Below are 16,886 nucleotides of genomic sequence, written 5' to 3'. Positions count from 1 at the left end.
CTTATACTCTGCTTTAAACCTGTTTATAATCATATCCTTGTTTTCATTCATTATATTGTATTGTTTCTTAATCATTCTTGACAGTTTGTCTATTAAAACTTGTTTTGACCTTGTTGTTCTTTATTATATTTAATGTTTAAATTATTAATTACATCTGTGATTTTAACTTCTCTTATGTATTATTTTAGCATTTAATTGCAATACAGTTAACATTCCATGGCAGTTCTAGATCGTGATTATAAAGTATCTACTATTTTAAAATTTCTGAGCCTTTTTTTTTTCAGGGTAGTCTCAAAATTTGAGACTATTCTAAATCAGCCTTCTAAGTGCTAATATTACAGGTGTGTGTCACCGCACCTAGCTTTAATTTTTAAGAGAAAATTTAGATGTGTTTATTTTATGTATGCATGTGTTTTGCTTGCATGTATGCCTGTATACCACATGCGTTCTTGGTACCTAAGGAGAGCAATGGATTCCTTGGAACTGGAGTTATAGACAGCAGTGAGTGACATATGGATGCTGAGAATCAAACCTGGGTCCTCTGCAGGAGCAACAAGCACCCTTAACTACTGAGCTATCTCTCCAGTCCCCCAATTTTATTTAGTGTGTGTTTATGGACAAATAATTTTACTTTTTGCATTTTACATCTTGTTTAGATGTGTAATTAAAGCTTACTTGTTGTGGATTCAGGTTTTCTTCATTTCTAGTTTTATCTGTTATTGGTTTTTTGTTTTTGTTTTTTGTTTTTTGGTGTTTTGTTTTGTTTTGTTTGTATATACACGGTGCTTTTGGAAGCCAGAGAACATTCTCAGGTGTCATTCCTTAGGCATCACACACACACACACACACACACACACACACACACACACACACACTTACAGTCTTTTGAGACAAGCAAGTGTCCTGGGATTCTCCACATATACTAGGCAATGGGCCAGTGAGCTATAGGGCTCTGCCTGTCATTTGACTCTGCAGTGCTGTTGTGGTGATAAGTGTATTCCACAACATCCAACTTTTTATATAACTGCTGGTGACTGAACTCGGGTCCCTATGTTAGAACTATCTTTTTAAAAGAATTTTTTTTCTGAAACTCTTTTGTTTTGGTTTTGTTTGTTTGAGGTAGGGTCTTGCCATTTAACAAAGGCTGGACCTGAGCTGGAGATTTTCCTGCAACAGCCTGTATATTTGATGTGCCTGTGCTTTACCAACTATGCCATCTCCCCAATTCTGTATTTTTAGATTTTAATTTTTTTGTTTTTACCTATAAGTAATTAGGAGAAGTAGTGTTAGAAAGTATTCCTTAGATTTTATTTAATATTTTAGTTTACTTCATTTGGAAGTGCAAGGAATAGAACCAAGGGCCAAGGCAAGTGCTATACAATCGAGCAATACTTTAGCTTCTTAGATATGTTTGCCTTTTGTTGATTTGGCTGTTGATTTTGGTAGGGTCTCATTGTATAGCCTAAGCTGGCTTCAAATTGACCATCTTCCTGCTTTATTTAGCACACCTGTTAATTCCATTTCCTCAACATTTCTCAAATTTATCCCATCCTTCTCGTTCCTTCTAACTACTTCAGCCCATTCTGGCTAAGCCTCTCAGACTCACACTCCAGATTTCCATATTCCTTTTAAACTATTTTATTTTTGTGTATACATGTAAGCCTGCAGGAGAGACCATTAGACCCCCTGGAGCGTGGAGTTACAGATAGTCATGAGCCATCTAATGTGGGTGCTAGAACGAAACTCAAATCTGGAAGAGCAGCAAGTGGGGTTTTTTTGTTTTGTTATTTTGGGTTTTTTGTTTGTTTGTTTGTTTTTTGAGACAGGGTTTCTCTGTATAGCCATGGCTGTCCTGGAACTCACTTTGTAGACCAGGCTGGCCTCGGACTCAGAAATCCGTCTTCCTCTGCCTCCCGAGTGCGGGGTTTAAAGGCTCGCAGCAAGTGTTCTTAACCAAAGAACTATCTTTCCAACCCCCCATATTCTTATTAATTGTTCTGAAATGTAAATTTAACATATTTAAATTGTTCCGTGGCTTCTGTTGTTCATAGATAGCTTCCAAACTTTATACCAGGACCCCTGCCTTATTATTTAGTTTCACTCCAGTATTTCTGGAAATACTAGGCCCCTTTCCAGTTTATTCCTGATGACTGAAAAATTTGACCTTGTTCAGTCTGTTACCTTTGTCTGGTACTGTCTTTCTTTCCCAGTCTTTCCAATAAACTCCAACTTTTTTCATTCTCACTTTGTACCGTTGTCCTCTATGACCTTGGGTTGTCCTCTATGTTTCCCATCTCTGGATTTCTAAAATATTCCCAGCAGCTCTTACCACATGGTCAGGTTGTTTAAATGGTTTATTTAGGTATCTGTTACTTCCCTTTTAGTGCCTAAAATAGTGTCTGGTTCATTTTGGGTATCCAAGTGTGTTGGTTGACTGACTTAAGATCCAGAAAGGTAGGGTGACTTTCAAGATCATGATGCTCATAGGTGACAAAAATTAGGCTAGAAAAAAAGACCTCTCATTGTCTTATGCTATAGACCAGTGCTCATCCTAGGACATTATGTAAAACTAGATAAATATAATATTGTGTATGATAGAAGTCACTTTAAGCTAGTTTATCAATGATTAACATGCTTATATGTTACTTTGTATATAGGCACATATATGTCCTGTATCTATAAAAACCTGTTTGTAATACATAGTTTTGCATGTTAATGTTTATATTCATAAGCAGTTAAATAGTTCCAATCGATTTATAATACACTTCCAGAGCTGTTTTTAAACTGCCAGACTTGCCTTTTTAATCTCTCTCTCTCTCTCTCTCTCTCTCTCTCTCTCTCTCTCTCTCTCTGTGTGTGTGTGTGTGTGTGTGTTGGAGATATATGCTGATGATCAGACTCAGAGCCTCAGGCATGCTCTAAACGCACTCCATCATTGAGTTTTCTAACTATATTTTGATTAGCACAGTTAAAATTTTAAAAAATGTGACATTCTAGATACTATTATTTAAAAGATTATGTGAGGCATAGTTTATAATATCTAATAGGGTGGCAAATTTTGAAAAGTTACATTGGATGAATAGCTCAGTCGATGTCTGATTAAACTTTGTAGATGTAAGTACCAACATATCAAGGCTTTTGTGTCTTTTGATTCTTCCATTGTCTGTGGTGTATGAAAATCTCAGGATTTAGAAACTCAGAACCAAATATCATTTTGTAGTAGGGTAAAGAAGTATATTCAATTTAAGATTTTTTTAAGAAATAGAGGGTTTTTTCTTTTTTATTGGTTATTTAATTTATTTTCATTTCAAAATAAAATTTCCCAGTTTCTCCTCCACAAACCCCTATCCCCCTGCCTCCCCCAGTGGCCCAAATAGAAAATTTAAAATTGAAGCACAAGGAAAAGCAAATCACCAGAAAGCTGAAATAGTATGTATCTATATTTTTAATGTTTAATTTTCAGTTACAGGGATGGATTCAAGGCCATGTACATTCTAAACATACATTTTAATACTGAGCTTTATTCTAGCCTGAATTAGTATGTCCTGATTAGGATAGATACAAAGGATATAAGCTTTAATTTCCTAGCATTGTTTTCTTTTTGCAGTTGTATCTGAAACAGACTCTTGTTCTGTAGCCCTTGCCTACCTTGTAATCTTCCTGCCTCAGATTCCCAAGTGCAGGGATTGCAGGTGTGTACCCCATGCCTGGCTTACATATCTACTTCCATTAGAATATTCTTGACCTTGCCCTCCATATTAATTTGTGGTTATACCATTCTAAATAGGCTGAAAGACTGTTGATATTAGCAGTGACCATACGTCACCTCAGTTAACTCACAGGAAGACCCAAATCATAGTTTCACATGGGCTTCCCTTTAGGGTTGCATACCCAAGAATGAAATTTGATAGCAGAAAGAGTGGATGCATTTCCTAGGGAGTAGTTATATATATTAACCATGGTTAGAAACTTTAGATTACTTAAAATTGGTAAGTTCACCCCTCTTGTAACCTCAGAGCTATTATCATACTTAGAAAATGAAAAAATAAAAGCCCTTAAGGTTATCTAACAGGCTTTTTTTTTTTTTCTTGGTTTTTCGAGACAGGGTTTCTCTGTATAGCCCTGGCTGTCCTGGAATTCACTCTGTAGACCAGGCTGGCCTCGAACTCAGAAATCCGCCTGCCTCTGCCTCCCGAGTGCTGTGATTAAAGGCGTGCGCCACCACGCCCGGCTCAGGCTTTTTGTGTATGTGTGACTGACTATTCCCAGTTGCCTCAAAAAAGCATACTTTCAGTTGAAATGGTTGAAACAGGGGCTGGAGAGATGGTGCAGTGGTTAAGAGCACCTACTTCTCTTCTGAAGGTCCTGAGTTCAAATCCCAGCAACCACATGGTGGCTTATAACCATCCGTAATGAGGTCTGATGCCCTCTTTTGGTGCATCTGAAGACGTACAGTGTACTTATATATAATAATAAATAATCTATAAAAAAAAGAAAGAAAGAAAGAAATGGTTGAAACAGGATCCAAGAAATACACACAGCACTTAGTGAATATGCCCTTGAACTTTGGTTTCTTTCCCGATTTCCTCCATCGTTCTTTTCATTTACTGAAAACAAACAAACAAAAAGCTTCCTATTTCAATGAGACCAAGGAACTTAGGTTTTAGCATTAACAACTAACTGTACTGGCATCCCATAGGTACTTAGTTTTGGTGAATAATGTTAAGAATACTCAAAGTTACATATTTTGTTTCTGCAGGTTGATCCAAAAGATTACATGTTTAGTGGACTGAAGGATGAAACAGTAGGTCGCTTACCTGGAAAAGTGGCAGGACAACAATTTGTCATTCAAGACTGTGAGAACTGTAACATCTATATTTTTGATCACTCAGCTACTATTACCATTGATGACTGCACTAACTGTGTAATTTTTTTGGGACCAGTGAAAGGCAGTGTGTTTTTCCGAAATTGTAGAGATTGCAAGTGCACATTGGCTTGCCAACAATTTCGTGTGAGAGACTGTAGAAAGTTGGAAGTCTTTTTGTGCTGTGCTACTCAACCCATTATTGAATCTTCCACAAACATCAAGTTTGGCTGTTTTCAATGGTACTATCCTGAATTAGCAGCCCAATTCAAAGATGCAGGCCTCAGTATCTTCAATAACATATGGAGTCATGTTCATGATTTTACACCTGTGTCAGGAGAGCTCAACTGGAGCCTTCTTCCAGAAAATGCCGTGGTTCAAGACTATGTTCCTATTCCAGTGACTGAAGAATTCAAAGCTGTACGAATTTCCACAGAAGCCAATAGAAGCATTGTTCCTGTATCCCGGGGTCAGAGACAGAAGTACAGTGATGAATCATGTCTTGTGGTATTATTTGCCGATGATTATACAACTGCAAATGCCAGGAAACTAATTGATGAGGTAAGGAGAAAGAGAGGAGAAATAGACATAGCTAGGACCATGTTACTTTGGAGACTTTCTAGGTTTTCTTGTTTTCAAATTTATTATTAGAAATACTGGCAGCTCTCCTTGCCGGTATTTCTACATACCTTGCCTCCACAGGCTTGCCTTAGAAGCAGACCACTTGGACCTCAAAATCCTTTCTAAGAAAACTTTTCATCCTAGCTCAAATCAGTAAGCGTTCATTAGCACCAATTATATGTGGGTCATGCTGTTACCATGTTTCATTCATTATATGATGCATGTTTATTTTCCACATCTTTGCTTACATACTTTGTAATTAGTTGCAACTCAGAAATAATTGATCATAGCGGATGCTGGAAATGAAGGCATAGAGATACAATTCTCTGCCTCAAGAACTGTCACTCTTCATCATAAACAATTTCTACGCACACTCACAACAGTACTGCATATTGAAGCATGGCCTTTTCTAATGACTTACTGAGGAAATTTCTTTGGAGTTTTAATTGGTTGTAAATGACACTTAAGAATACATTTAGAGTCTGCTGTGACAGTGTGCATCACAGTCCCATCCACACTGGGCTCCTTATTAGCTCTTGCCTCATTGTCATTGATAGGCTGGGATGGACGAAAAATATGAATAAGGTTGGGATTGGAACGTCAAAAGCTCTAACACTTATGAGCAGTGGCCTTCAGTGACTTCATTAAGTAAAGAAGAGTTAATGCACAGCAGCTTCCCCTTGAAAAGCATTTGAGCGGGGAACAGTTAAGGCTTCAGGAGCAGGAGTTCCTTTTTTGGTAGGTGTACCAGTCAGAAGATACATTGGCCAGGCAGTGGTGGCGCACACCTTTAGTCCCAGCACACGGGAGGCAGAGGCAGGCGGATTTCTGAGTTCGAGGCCAGCCTGGTCTACAGAGTGAATTCCAGGACAGCCAGGGCTACACAGAGAAACCCTGTCTCGAAAACAACAACAACAACAAATCAAGCTTTCTGAAGTGGATAAGTAAGTTTCTTTCTGAAGGGATTGTTGTAAAGTTGAACAAGGAATGATTTTTCTTGACAAAAAGTAAAAATGTGTATCTCTATAGTTACAGATCTGTAATGCAGTGAATCCATGTCTGAACTCTACAAAGTATATTTGAGGCAGAGGTTTTAAAACTATAGAACCTAAACGTATAATTTTAAGACTTTGATACTTTATTCATTATTGGTTTTTTTTTTTTATTCAGGGTCTCTCTGTATATATACATATATATATATGGCTATACCTAGCCTGAAACTTACTTATGTAGACCAGTCTGTATCTTCAACCTCCCACAATCCTTCTGCCTCTGTGTCCCAATGGCTTAAGCCATTGTGTCTGGCTTCAGATGTTGATGTTTTCTTTTGTTATGCCGGTATGATAAGAAGCATGCTATGGGTTTTGTAAAATGTAGAAAAATATGCTTGTAGCCTTTGCACTGTCTAGTCACAATGTTAATTCAATATCTGAGAAGTAAATTTCTTCACTCTGTTGTATGGCAAATTTCTTTTGTATGGTGAATTTTTACTACATATAATTTTCAAAAGATTAATCATTGAAGTTCAACTTCTTTGGTAGATAACCAGGAGTGGATATACAGATATATTAACATGCTTAAAGAGAAAAAAAGCCATCAACCCAGTCTTTATTTATGAGTCATGAATGTTCTGAACCTTTTGACCTTTGGTATCTGATGTGTGACATGATGGACTTTGCAAGAATATGGCTTAGATGAGTGATATTCTTTGAATATCCTTCTAGAATGCAAAATAAAAATCCTACACTAATAATAGAAGCCTACACTTACATAGTATTAGATATGTATGTAATTTTACTGTGTCAGGCACTGTTAAACATTATTTACATGAACTAATACACTATTTAAAACAACCTTATGAACCATAGACAGGGTAAGTAACTTGGCAAAGGTCACTTAGCTAGCTAGTAAACAGTGGAACTCTGATTCATCCATTCAGGCTGATAGTGTTCCTGTGTATTAACCCTAAAACAAAGCTGTTGTGCTGTCCCTGTGCTGAAAGAAAGCTGACAGATGGGAGGTGTAGGAATGCGACTCGGGAGGCTTCTAAACTAGAGGTGCTTTGGTTAGAACTGTCTAGTTCAGAAAGGACAATATTAAGAAATAAATGATTAAAACATGAAATAGTTTAGAGGTCACCAGTGTTCCTGTAAATAACGCCTCACTTACACTCTGTAAGGAAGCCCTATGAACTAATTGGTTCACACACAAAAGAAAAGGGAAGAGGGTGCAAGAGAGAAATTGAAAATGAAACTTACATATGGAGAGAATTAAAGCATGCCGAATAGTAAAAGACCTACACATTTTTTATTGTAAAACTTTTTTTTAAAGGGACATCATTATAGATTTAAACTGTGGGGAGGTTCCTTCCACCTACCCACCTAAAAAGTTTGTAGTGTGTGCTGTAAAGTGTGTTCTTCATTTAAAATGATAATTTTGGAATAGGTTAAAGATGACTCCCACAGGCAATGCACTTGGTAGTCCCATGGTTGGTCAACCTCCCTGTTCACAGAATTCATAGGTTAATTCCCGTGTTTAATTGGGAAGGGTAAAAATGCACATGGGTCCCAGAGTTTTCCATTTGATTTTGAGTTTTTTGGTTCCATGGCTGTTATTTTCTTTTGTTGTTTTCCGCACAAGTGAATATAAATATTCTTTGTATGTAGCATAATACTAGCAAGTGAGCAATGCGACTTGAATGTTTTGGCTCATACATGATTGAATTTTCAATGAGTGTACTCCATGCATCCTCAAAACCATTCATGAGTACACAAGGTATGAGGAGCCCAACTAACGCACTGCCATCACAACTCAGTCCACGGTGCTAGGAAAGGAAAGACCTAAGTATGAAGATGAGAGATTATATATTAGTTTAAATAATACTTGAGTTAGCAAAGAAACTAGTTAGTTCTGAGATGAAAAAAAATTAAGTTTGTCTCAGCACAGCTATGTTAGGATAGCGTAGACTTGGAGATTCAATTTCCAACACTGGTTTGCTGAGGAATATCATAAAGTTGCTAGGGAGTATGAGACTTGAGAAGGCAGGACATTCTACAAAAGCTGGTTAAAACAGAAAGCACGCTGCATGCAGAGTTAAGGGAAGTTACCAAGACTTGGATTTCTCACCACCAAAACTACTTGTTTGCTTTGCTATGAATCACATTTATGTACAGGATAAAATAGGTAAGCAAGGTTTGAGTTATTTAAATATATTTTATAATTGAATTTGGTTAGTTACCATGATTTTTATGTAAAGGAGTCGCTAAATGTCTTCAGTGAAAATATTAAAATAGATACAGCTTCATAGTAAATATTATGAGCTGTTACCACTGACTTTATAGAACAGGTTGGAAAATATTCACAATCAAATCAGTACAAACTTGAAAAATATATAGTTAACTGATTTAAAAAAAAAGAATTCTTTTGGGTTTTTTGAGACAGGGTTTCTGGAACTCACTTTTATAGACCAGCCTGGCCTTGAACTCGAGAGATCCTCTTGCCTCTACCTCCTGAGTGCTTGGATTAAAGGCATGTTCCACAATCACTTGGCCTAAAAAAGAATTCTTTGATCTACCATCAGATTAACTTGAATTAAAGTAGCTATATGACCTTGGACAGGTTTCTTAACCATGAGAGGCTCTCTCTCTCTCTCTCTCTCTCTCTCTCTCTCTCTATATATATATATATATATATATATATATATATATATATATATATACACACATATATATATACATATATATGTACATATATATATGCACATGCATAAAGTTCAAAAAATTTCATGTACATAGTAAATGCCTCTATAATTGTAGTCTTGCATTCTTGCACTATTGCTATACAAATTGATATGATGGCTTTTAAGCTTAACATTAGGTAATTTTTTCCACTTTATTATAACATCTTTATTATATTTAATAAATTATATTGATTGTAATGAACTATGGTATTTTTCATTGAATATTTGCTGTATCATTAAATTAAGTTTCTGTACATGTAAATGTAATAGAGAAATTGCACCAGAGTCTGAATTAGCCAGAACCAAAGCAAAACTCAGAATGCCGTGTTGCATTATATACAGAAAAATGCTGAAATAACAAAACTTTGTTTTCATACCAGAAGTTCATTTTAAAGTCTAAATGAAATTTTATTCTCCACAGATGGTTGGTAAAGGCTTTTCCCTAGTGCAGACAAAGGAAATGTCAATGAAAACTGAAGACGCCCAAAGGGTTTTCCAGGAAAAGGCATCAGATTTTTTCCTTCTTCTAGACAAAGGTATTTTCTGTGCTTATTTTCCTGACTGGCCATCTTAACATTTTCTTTTCCTTCTGTATTACCTTCTCTTCCTCTTTTGTTTTTTCTCAATACCTAAGAAACCCTGTATAACTTACTTTCTTCCTGTTCTGTGTTTAGTACTTAAACCAGTCACATTTCTACATTATTTTAGTTTTATTTTTATTACTGTTGTACCTTTGTATTGTTGCAAAGCACTTGATAAAGATGTGCTTTGGCCATACTGAAAAGGAAGTAAGAAATACAAAGTCAATATTTTCTGTTTTCATATAATCAACTTCTCATGAAAAAGTAGAGCTTTTTTAGTAAGTGAATGCCACCAGTAAATTTCAGTTGTTAAAGAAATGTATAGGGGCTGGAGAGATGGCTCAGTGGGTAAGAGCACTGACTGCTCTTCTGAAGGACCTGAGTTCAAATCCCAGCAACCCCGTGGTGGCTCACAACCATCCGTAACAAGATTTGGTGCCCTCTTCTGGAATGTCTGAAGACAGCTACAGTGTACTAACATATAATAAATAAATAAATCTTTAAAAAAAAAGAAATGTACATAGGAGAGGAGTTGGACTGTATACCTTGCTGACCTGACGGGCTGCTGTTTGCCTATATTTTCTTGTTTTTTTTTTACATGCTAATTACCAGTGGCAGGTTCCTTATTTAAAATTGACAGTTACAGTTTTGCTACACAACCCCACCCTCCCCCACCCCCACCTCGGCCCAGCAACCCCAGGTGCCACAGTTCCATGGCTTGCCAGTCTGAAGTAGTGTCTATGTGGTCAAGGTCTAGCTTTGCTTCAGTAACTTTGCTTCTACTGCACTTCTCTGACATGCAGAAATGAAGTTTTGGCTGATATATGTCCCAAGTTTCAAACCGTCCATTTTAACTTTTTAAGTTTCTTTGTCTTATTCATAAAAGGAAAGAAGCAACTCTTCACCACTCTGCATCTCCAATGGCTTTGGAAAATACATAATCTCTTCCATTAAGATTCATAATACCATCCTTGAGATGAAATTTCCATTTATACTTCTGTGTATCTTATAAGTACTGGCATGCAACATTTACTGTGTCAAAGAGTTCTGCCCTTCCTCATCACTTACAACATCTTCACTCTTGAGGGGCTCTTCTTACACCTGCCCATCATCAACTCCATCTTTCTCTTTCTCTTCCTCCTCCTCCTCCTCATCATCATCACAGTCTTCATCTCCATCTTCCTCAGGAGATGTATGCCCTGTTCCATCAACTTGCAGCACCAACGGAGCTTGCTGTTGGGCAGGCTGGGCCTGTGGCTGCTGCTGTCCAGCTGCAGGCATCTGTGCTTGTGCTGCTGTGGGTGCTGCCATGGTTGTAGGAATGACCTGAGTCTTATTTCCTGTAAATAAGATTTGCTGTGGCTGGATGATGACGCCTGTCTGTGGTGACATCCCTCCAGGAAATGGGGCTAGGACCTGCTGGATAACAGGCACTTGTACTCCACCAGGCTGCATTTGTGGTATAACTTGTAGAACAACTGACCGCTGAGGCTGAAAGATACACTGGGCACCATTGGCTGCTCTGACCACCTGAAGCAGCTGGCCTGAATTTGTTAGTCTCTGTTGAACAGGAGTTACGCCGGCAGCACTCGTAATAATTGATGGATTCATAGGTTGTATCAACTTAGGAACAATAACTTGTGGTGCTGTAGCTTGCTGTGATGCAGGAATAAGAACCTGTTGGGTCTGTGCTTGCTGAGGTTGCATTTTCTGGTGTTGGTGATGCTGCTGCTGAACTTGTAACAAAAGCTGCTCTTCTTCCAAATGAAATCCATCTACTGCCCTAGACTGCATTACTTTATTCTCTCACAAAGTTTTTAGTTCCATCAGGACCTGTTCCTCCACTCCATCATCCAGAAGAAATGTCTCGTACGTCATTAATAACATCTTCAATCACAGATCTATACAATTTAGGCACAGTATTTGTGTTTGCCGAGTTTGCAATTTCCACACACAACACAAACAAGGGGGAACAAGATATAAAGAAAGAAAAAGAAAAGGAAAAAAAAAAAAAACCTGAGACCCAAGTCACCCGCAAGAGTGGGGCAAAAATTTCTCAATAAAACCTATCCAGAAGGAGTAAGAGGCAGGAGACCAGGAGGAGGGGGACACTCCTCCCACAGCTAAAACCTTGAGAATTTCAAGTCATCTCCAAGATGGACTTTTATATTTCTTAAAGGTGTATTGACTCAGGAGGCCACAGTATTATCTATTGGAAGTAGGAACATTGTTTGCTCAAGGCTCCAAGCTGATATGAATAGCAATATGCAATGCTAATTAGGTAAATAAACCCTACAGACAGGGCACATCTGCATGTGTGTTTATGTATAAATAAATTAAAATGAACTCTTAAATTGTATATGAAAAAAGCATTGGAGGACTGTTGGGATAATTTTAATCAGTAATGCTGTGTGTAATTGGGCTATTAAGTGTTAGCATATCCTTTTACGGTTATTATAGTAGTGGAAGGACTTACTCCAATCTAGTGCTTGAATCTACCTCAGAATATATTTTGACATAGGACATTCGAATGAAATCTTGAAAATGAACCTTGAAACTCTCATCAACTTTCAGAAATGGAATTGAGCGATAAGTCTAATGGATCCTAAAGTGTGAGGATTAGTATTGAAGTCAGTAATCTGAATCAAGGGTTATATATTTGTACACTATTAGCAAAGAAGTATTGTAGAATTACTTCGACCTAAACAGTATCTGCCTTTAAATAATATGTTTCATATGGAAATAGTACAATGCTACCAAAGTAGAACAAAAATCAGTGAGCAGATGTTATAAGAATTTCAGGAAATAAACATACAAACCAGTCTTTAAAAGGAGAGATGCCTACAGGAGGTACTCAAAAGACTGATGTAGTCATATCAAGTCAAAAGAGCCAGCTTGAAGGAGTCTGCATTGGCAAAATTTGGGGACAATTTGACCAGGAAAAGAATAATGGGAGTTGGGAGTATACTTGGTGGTAAGACTGCTTGCCTAGTATGTTTGAGGACTTGGATTCAATTTCTAATAAAAATAAATAAACCCCACAAAAGCGTAATGAAGGTAATGCAACAACAGAAATAAATGCACCTGTGAAAAAGGCGAGGCTTGAGCGAAGTGGTACTCTCTGTGCTTGGGAGGAAGAGGCAAGAGGGATTTGGGAGTTCAAGGCCATCCTCAGCCATGGTTCAGGGCCAGGTTTGGCTGCTTGAGACTGTTTTACAGAAGAGGGTAGGGGAGCATTAGGATTACAGGCTACCTCTTACCTTCTGCCTCCTGCCTCTTTTGTCTTTGCTTGTTCTCTTCTTTTTCAAATCTGGAGACAGGGATTTTTTTTTTTTAACATCATTGTGATGAATGAACCAAGATAGGAAAGAAAGTAAGTTAAATGACACCATAAGGAAACAATGAACCAAGTCCAAAATACAAGACATCCTATATGATAACAAGCTATGTTTCTTCAGATGAGGAAGTCTTTTGGATTAAAATAATCCAAAAAGATATAATAGTGAATGCAACGAGAGAGCCTTGATTGGCTATGGGAATGATATGGAATAGACTATATAGGTAGATTTTAAACCAGGAGTTTGAAGATGATAGTTATTTCATTTTCTTAGGTATGAAATCATATTGCGGTTAGGTAGGCTATGAATATGGAGTATCATTGTGTCAGCAAAAGAAAAACAAGCATGGGTGTGTAGGGGCCAGAACAATGACTCCGTGAGTAAAAGCACTTGCCACCAAGCTTGATGACTTGAGTTCAGCTCCTGGGTCCCACATGGAAGAAGGAGAGAACTGACTTCCATAAGTTGTCCTCTGACTTCCATAGCATGCCTTGTCATGAGCACCTACACCCACCCACCCACATCTACAAAAATAAATAAATAAACACATAAATGTAAAATAATAAAAACCTCTGTGGCCAAAATTTGACTCTTAGTAACTATAGTTAAAGATAAAATGGATTTTTTTTTTTCGGTTTTTTGAGACAGGGTTTCTCTGTGTAGCCCTGGCTGTCCTGGAACTCACTCTGTAGACCAGGCTGACCTTGAATGATAAGATGAATATGTTTGCTGTTCTTTCCATGTTTTTAGAATGTGTGATTTTTTTTTTCAAAATAAGAATTGGAAGGGTTGAAGTAATGGCTCAATGGTTAAGAGAAGTGGCTGTTCTTCCAGAGGACCCAGGTTCTAGTTTCACGTGGTGTTTGACAATTGGCTATAATTTCAGTTCCCACCATTCTGATGTGCTCTTCTAGGGTCCTCAGACCCTACATGATCCACAGGCATGCATGCAGGCAAAACACCCATACACACAAATAATAAATAAAACCTTTTTTAAAATAGTATCCATTTTATTCTCAAAACCCCTAAAAATTTTGAGAAAAATCCAAGCTGCCCAGTAGTGACTTCATATGGACCAGCAAGCAGACTCAGTGCTAATATTCCAAAAGGTTGGACTGGGCCCTCTTTTAAAGTGACCAATAGTCATTTTCAGGCAGGATTTCTCAACTTTGGCATCATTGACATCTTAAGTCAGGTAATTCTTTGTCCTGGATAGGACTGGCCTGTGTGTGATAAAATGCTGAACAGAACTCTGGCTCCTGTCCACTAGATACTAATTTCTTCAGTTGTAGCAACAACAACAAAATATTTTTAGGCATTGCCTAATGTCCTTTAAGGAGCAGAATTGCTGTCAGTTGAAAGCCATTTTGTAAAATGGTAGGCTTAGTCTTGAAATTTTACTTTTATTTTAATTTATGGCTGAATCTAAACTAGTCTTTAATTCCAATTATCTAGTTCTAGTTAATAAATATTACTATTTGACTATTAATAAGAGAATCTGTTGTCCATTCTAAACTTCCAAACCTGACTAATCCTCAAAACTATCTAGGATGTTTTTAAAAATATAAATTTCCAACTACTGTCTCAAAAGGAGTGATTCAGAAGTCTTTCTGATGTGTCCTTGGAATCAACATTTTTGGTAGTTTCTCAGACTGTCGGGCATCTTGTTTACCTTTTTGTTTTAGAGGTTTCTTTTATTGAACACACACAGTAGATTAGCATTAGTAAAGGGCCGTCAGACAGCATGGTGCTTTGTAGGCCACTGCAGGCTTTGTGGTTTAGTCTAAATGAGATAAGCTAGTAGACATTTGTATGCTTTTTATTTTTTTTAAAGATTTATTTATTATATGTAAGTACACTGTAGCTGTCTTCAGACACTCCAGAAGAGGGCGCCAGATCTCATTACGGATGGTTGTGAGCCACCATGTGGTTGCTGGGATTTGAACTCTGGACCTTCGGAAGAGCAGTCGGGTGCTCTTACCCACTGAGCCATCTCACCAGCCCTGCTTTTTATTTTTAATAAAGTTTTAGAATAATTTTAAATTTACAGAAAATTTGCAAAGACAATATTCTGTATGCCCTTTACCCGAGTCTCTAAATGTTAACATAGCCAATGCAAATTTGTCAAAACCAAGAAATTCACCTTGGTAAAATGTTAACTCATACTTTTTCATTTCACCAGATTTTTTACTGTGCAAGTTTCAGTTCCAGAATTCAGTTCCAGATCTCACACTAGCTTTAGTTGCTGTGTTTCCTTCATCTCCCCAACTCTGTCACAGTTGTCAACCTTCTCTTGTTTTTCATAATCCGAAACTTTGAAACACTTCCAGTTAGTTTGAAGAATAGCATTCTGTTGGGGATTAGTGGCTGTTTTCTCAGGTTAGACAGGGTTATAGGTTTTGTAGAAGAGGCAGGGTACCCCTCTTTACATCAAAGCCTCAGCTCGGCATGAGCTGCTATCTGCTCTGATTATTTATCTTGTGTGGGGGAGAGCAGAGCACATTTGTGCTACAGGATGAATGTAGAAGCCAGAGAATAACTTGTGGGAGTCGAATATCTTCTACCATGTGCGTCCCAGGGATCAAACTCAAGTTGTTGGGAGACTTTTACTCTCACGTTCCCATCAGTCTGTTTATATTTTGTTTGATAACTTTAACATTTTTTCAGCTTTATTGATTATAATTACCAGATATCACATTTTAAGGCATATAATGCAGTGGTCTGACATATGTATATATGTCATGTATTATAAATGATTACCACAAACTGGTAAGTTGTATAATTACCTTTAAATTTTTATGTAAAAATCTTTTATTGTATGTATGTATGTATGTATGTATGTATATTTGTATGTATGCATATGGGTACATTGCCATAGCACAGTATAGAGGTCAGAGGTCAGAGGCAACTCTGTGAAGTCAGTTTTCCATTTTTATCTTTACTGGGTTCTGGGTACTAACTCAGGTTTCCAGGCTTGTGCAGCAAACCTTACCCATTGAGCCATCGTGATGGCCCTTTTGTGGGAAGAACCTGTAAAGTGTCTTCATAACAATTTTCCAGTATACAATATAGTATTACTAGCTATAGTCACCACTGCTGTACATCAAATCTTAAGAACTGATCTTTATGTATGTGTCGCGGAGTGGTTGTGCTGGGGATTGAACACCATGCATTCTAGACAGGAGACAGCTCAAGTTATACATGCAGCCCCAACTTCCTAACCATATAACTATAAGTCTACATGGTGTAACCAGTACCTTGCAGTTGCCTCTAGGCCCTGGGATTCCACCATGTTATCTTATGTGTATTCAAATTTTCAAGACTCCACATATAACTGAAATTATACAGTGTTTTCATCTATTTAACTTATACTGCCCTGTGGCTCACCCATGTCAATCCAGATGGCAAAAAATTTTAATGGCAAAATAGATGTGTGTGTGTGTGTGTGTGTGTGTGTGTGAGAGAGAGAGAGAGAGAGAGAGAGAGAGAGAGAGAGAGATTTTTTGAGACAAGGTCTTACTGTATAACCTCAGATGACCTGAAATTCATAGAATCTGCCTGCCTGTAGGATGCAAAGCCACCAAGAGTGAGCCCACTGCACTTTTTTATCCACTCAAATGTATACCTAGAAGTTGGATTTCTGGATTATATGATAGCTCTACTTTCATATTTTTAAGTGTTTTCATAATGACTATAACAATTTATATTCCCACTAGCAGTACACAAGGGTTCTTCTTGCTCCA

General features: G+C 37.5%; 1 protein-coding gene and 1 pseudogene across 2 annotated transcripts in view; one reads left to right on the top strand and one right to left on the bottom strand.

Moving 5' to 3' along the window:
* The window catches only part of Rp2 (RP2 activator of ARL3 GTPase), a 39,480-nt gene that overhangs the window by 7,512 nt on the left and 15,082 nt on the right, over nt 1–16,886 (top strand). For both annotated transcript variants that reach the window (XM_021153057.2, XM_029473585.2), the window contains exons 2-3: nt 4,760–5,425; nt 9,646–9,760. In XM_021153057.2, coding sequence (XP_021008716.1) covers nt 4,760–5,425; nt 9,646–9,760 — 781 coding nt within the window. The remainder of the gene's footprint in view (nt 1–4,759; nt 5,426–9,645; nt 9,761–16,886) is intronic.
* On the bottom strand, nt 10,707–11,767 carry LOC110286598 (transcription initiation factor IIA subunit 1 pseudogene; annotated as a pseudogene).

This window comes from Mus caroli, unplaced genomic scaffold (genome assembly GCF_978045245.1).
Source record: "Mus caroli unplaced genomic scaffold, Mus_caroli_1 scaffold_5, whole genome shotgun sequence".
Taxonomy (NCBI): domain Eukaryota; kingdom Metazoa; phylum Chordata; class Mammalia; order Rodentia; family Muridae; genus Mus; species Mus caroli.
This window is presented reverse-complemented; position numbering and strand designations above follow the sequence as displayed.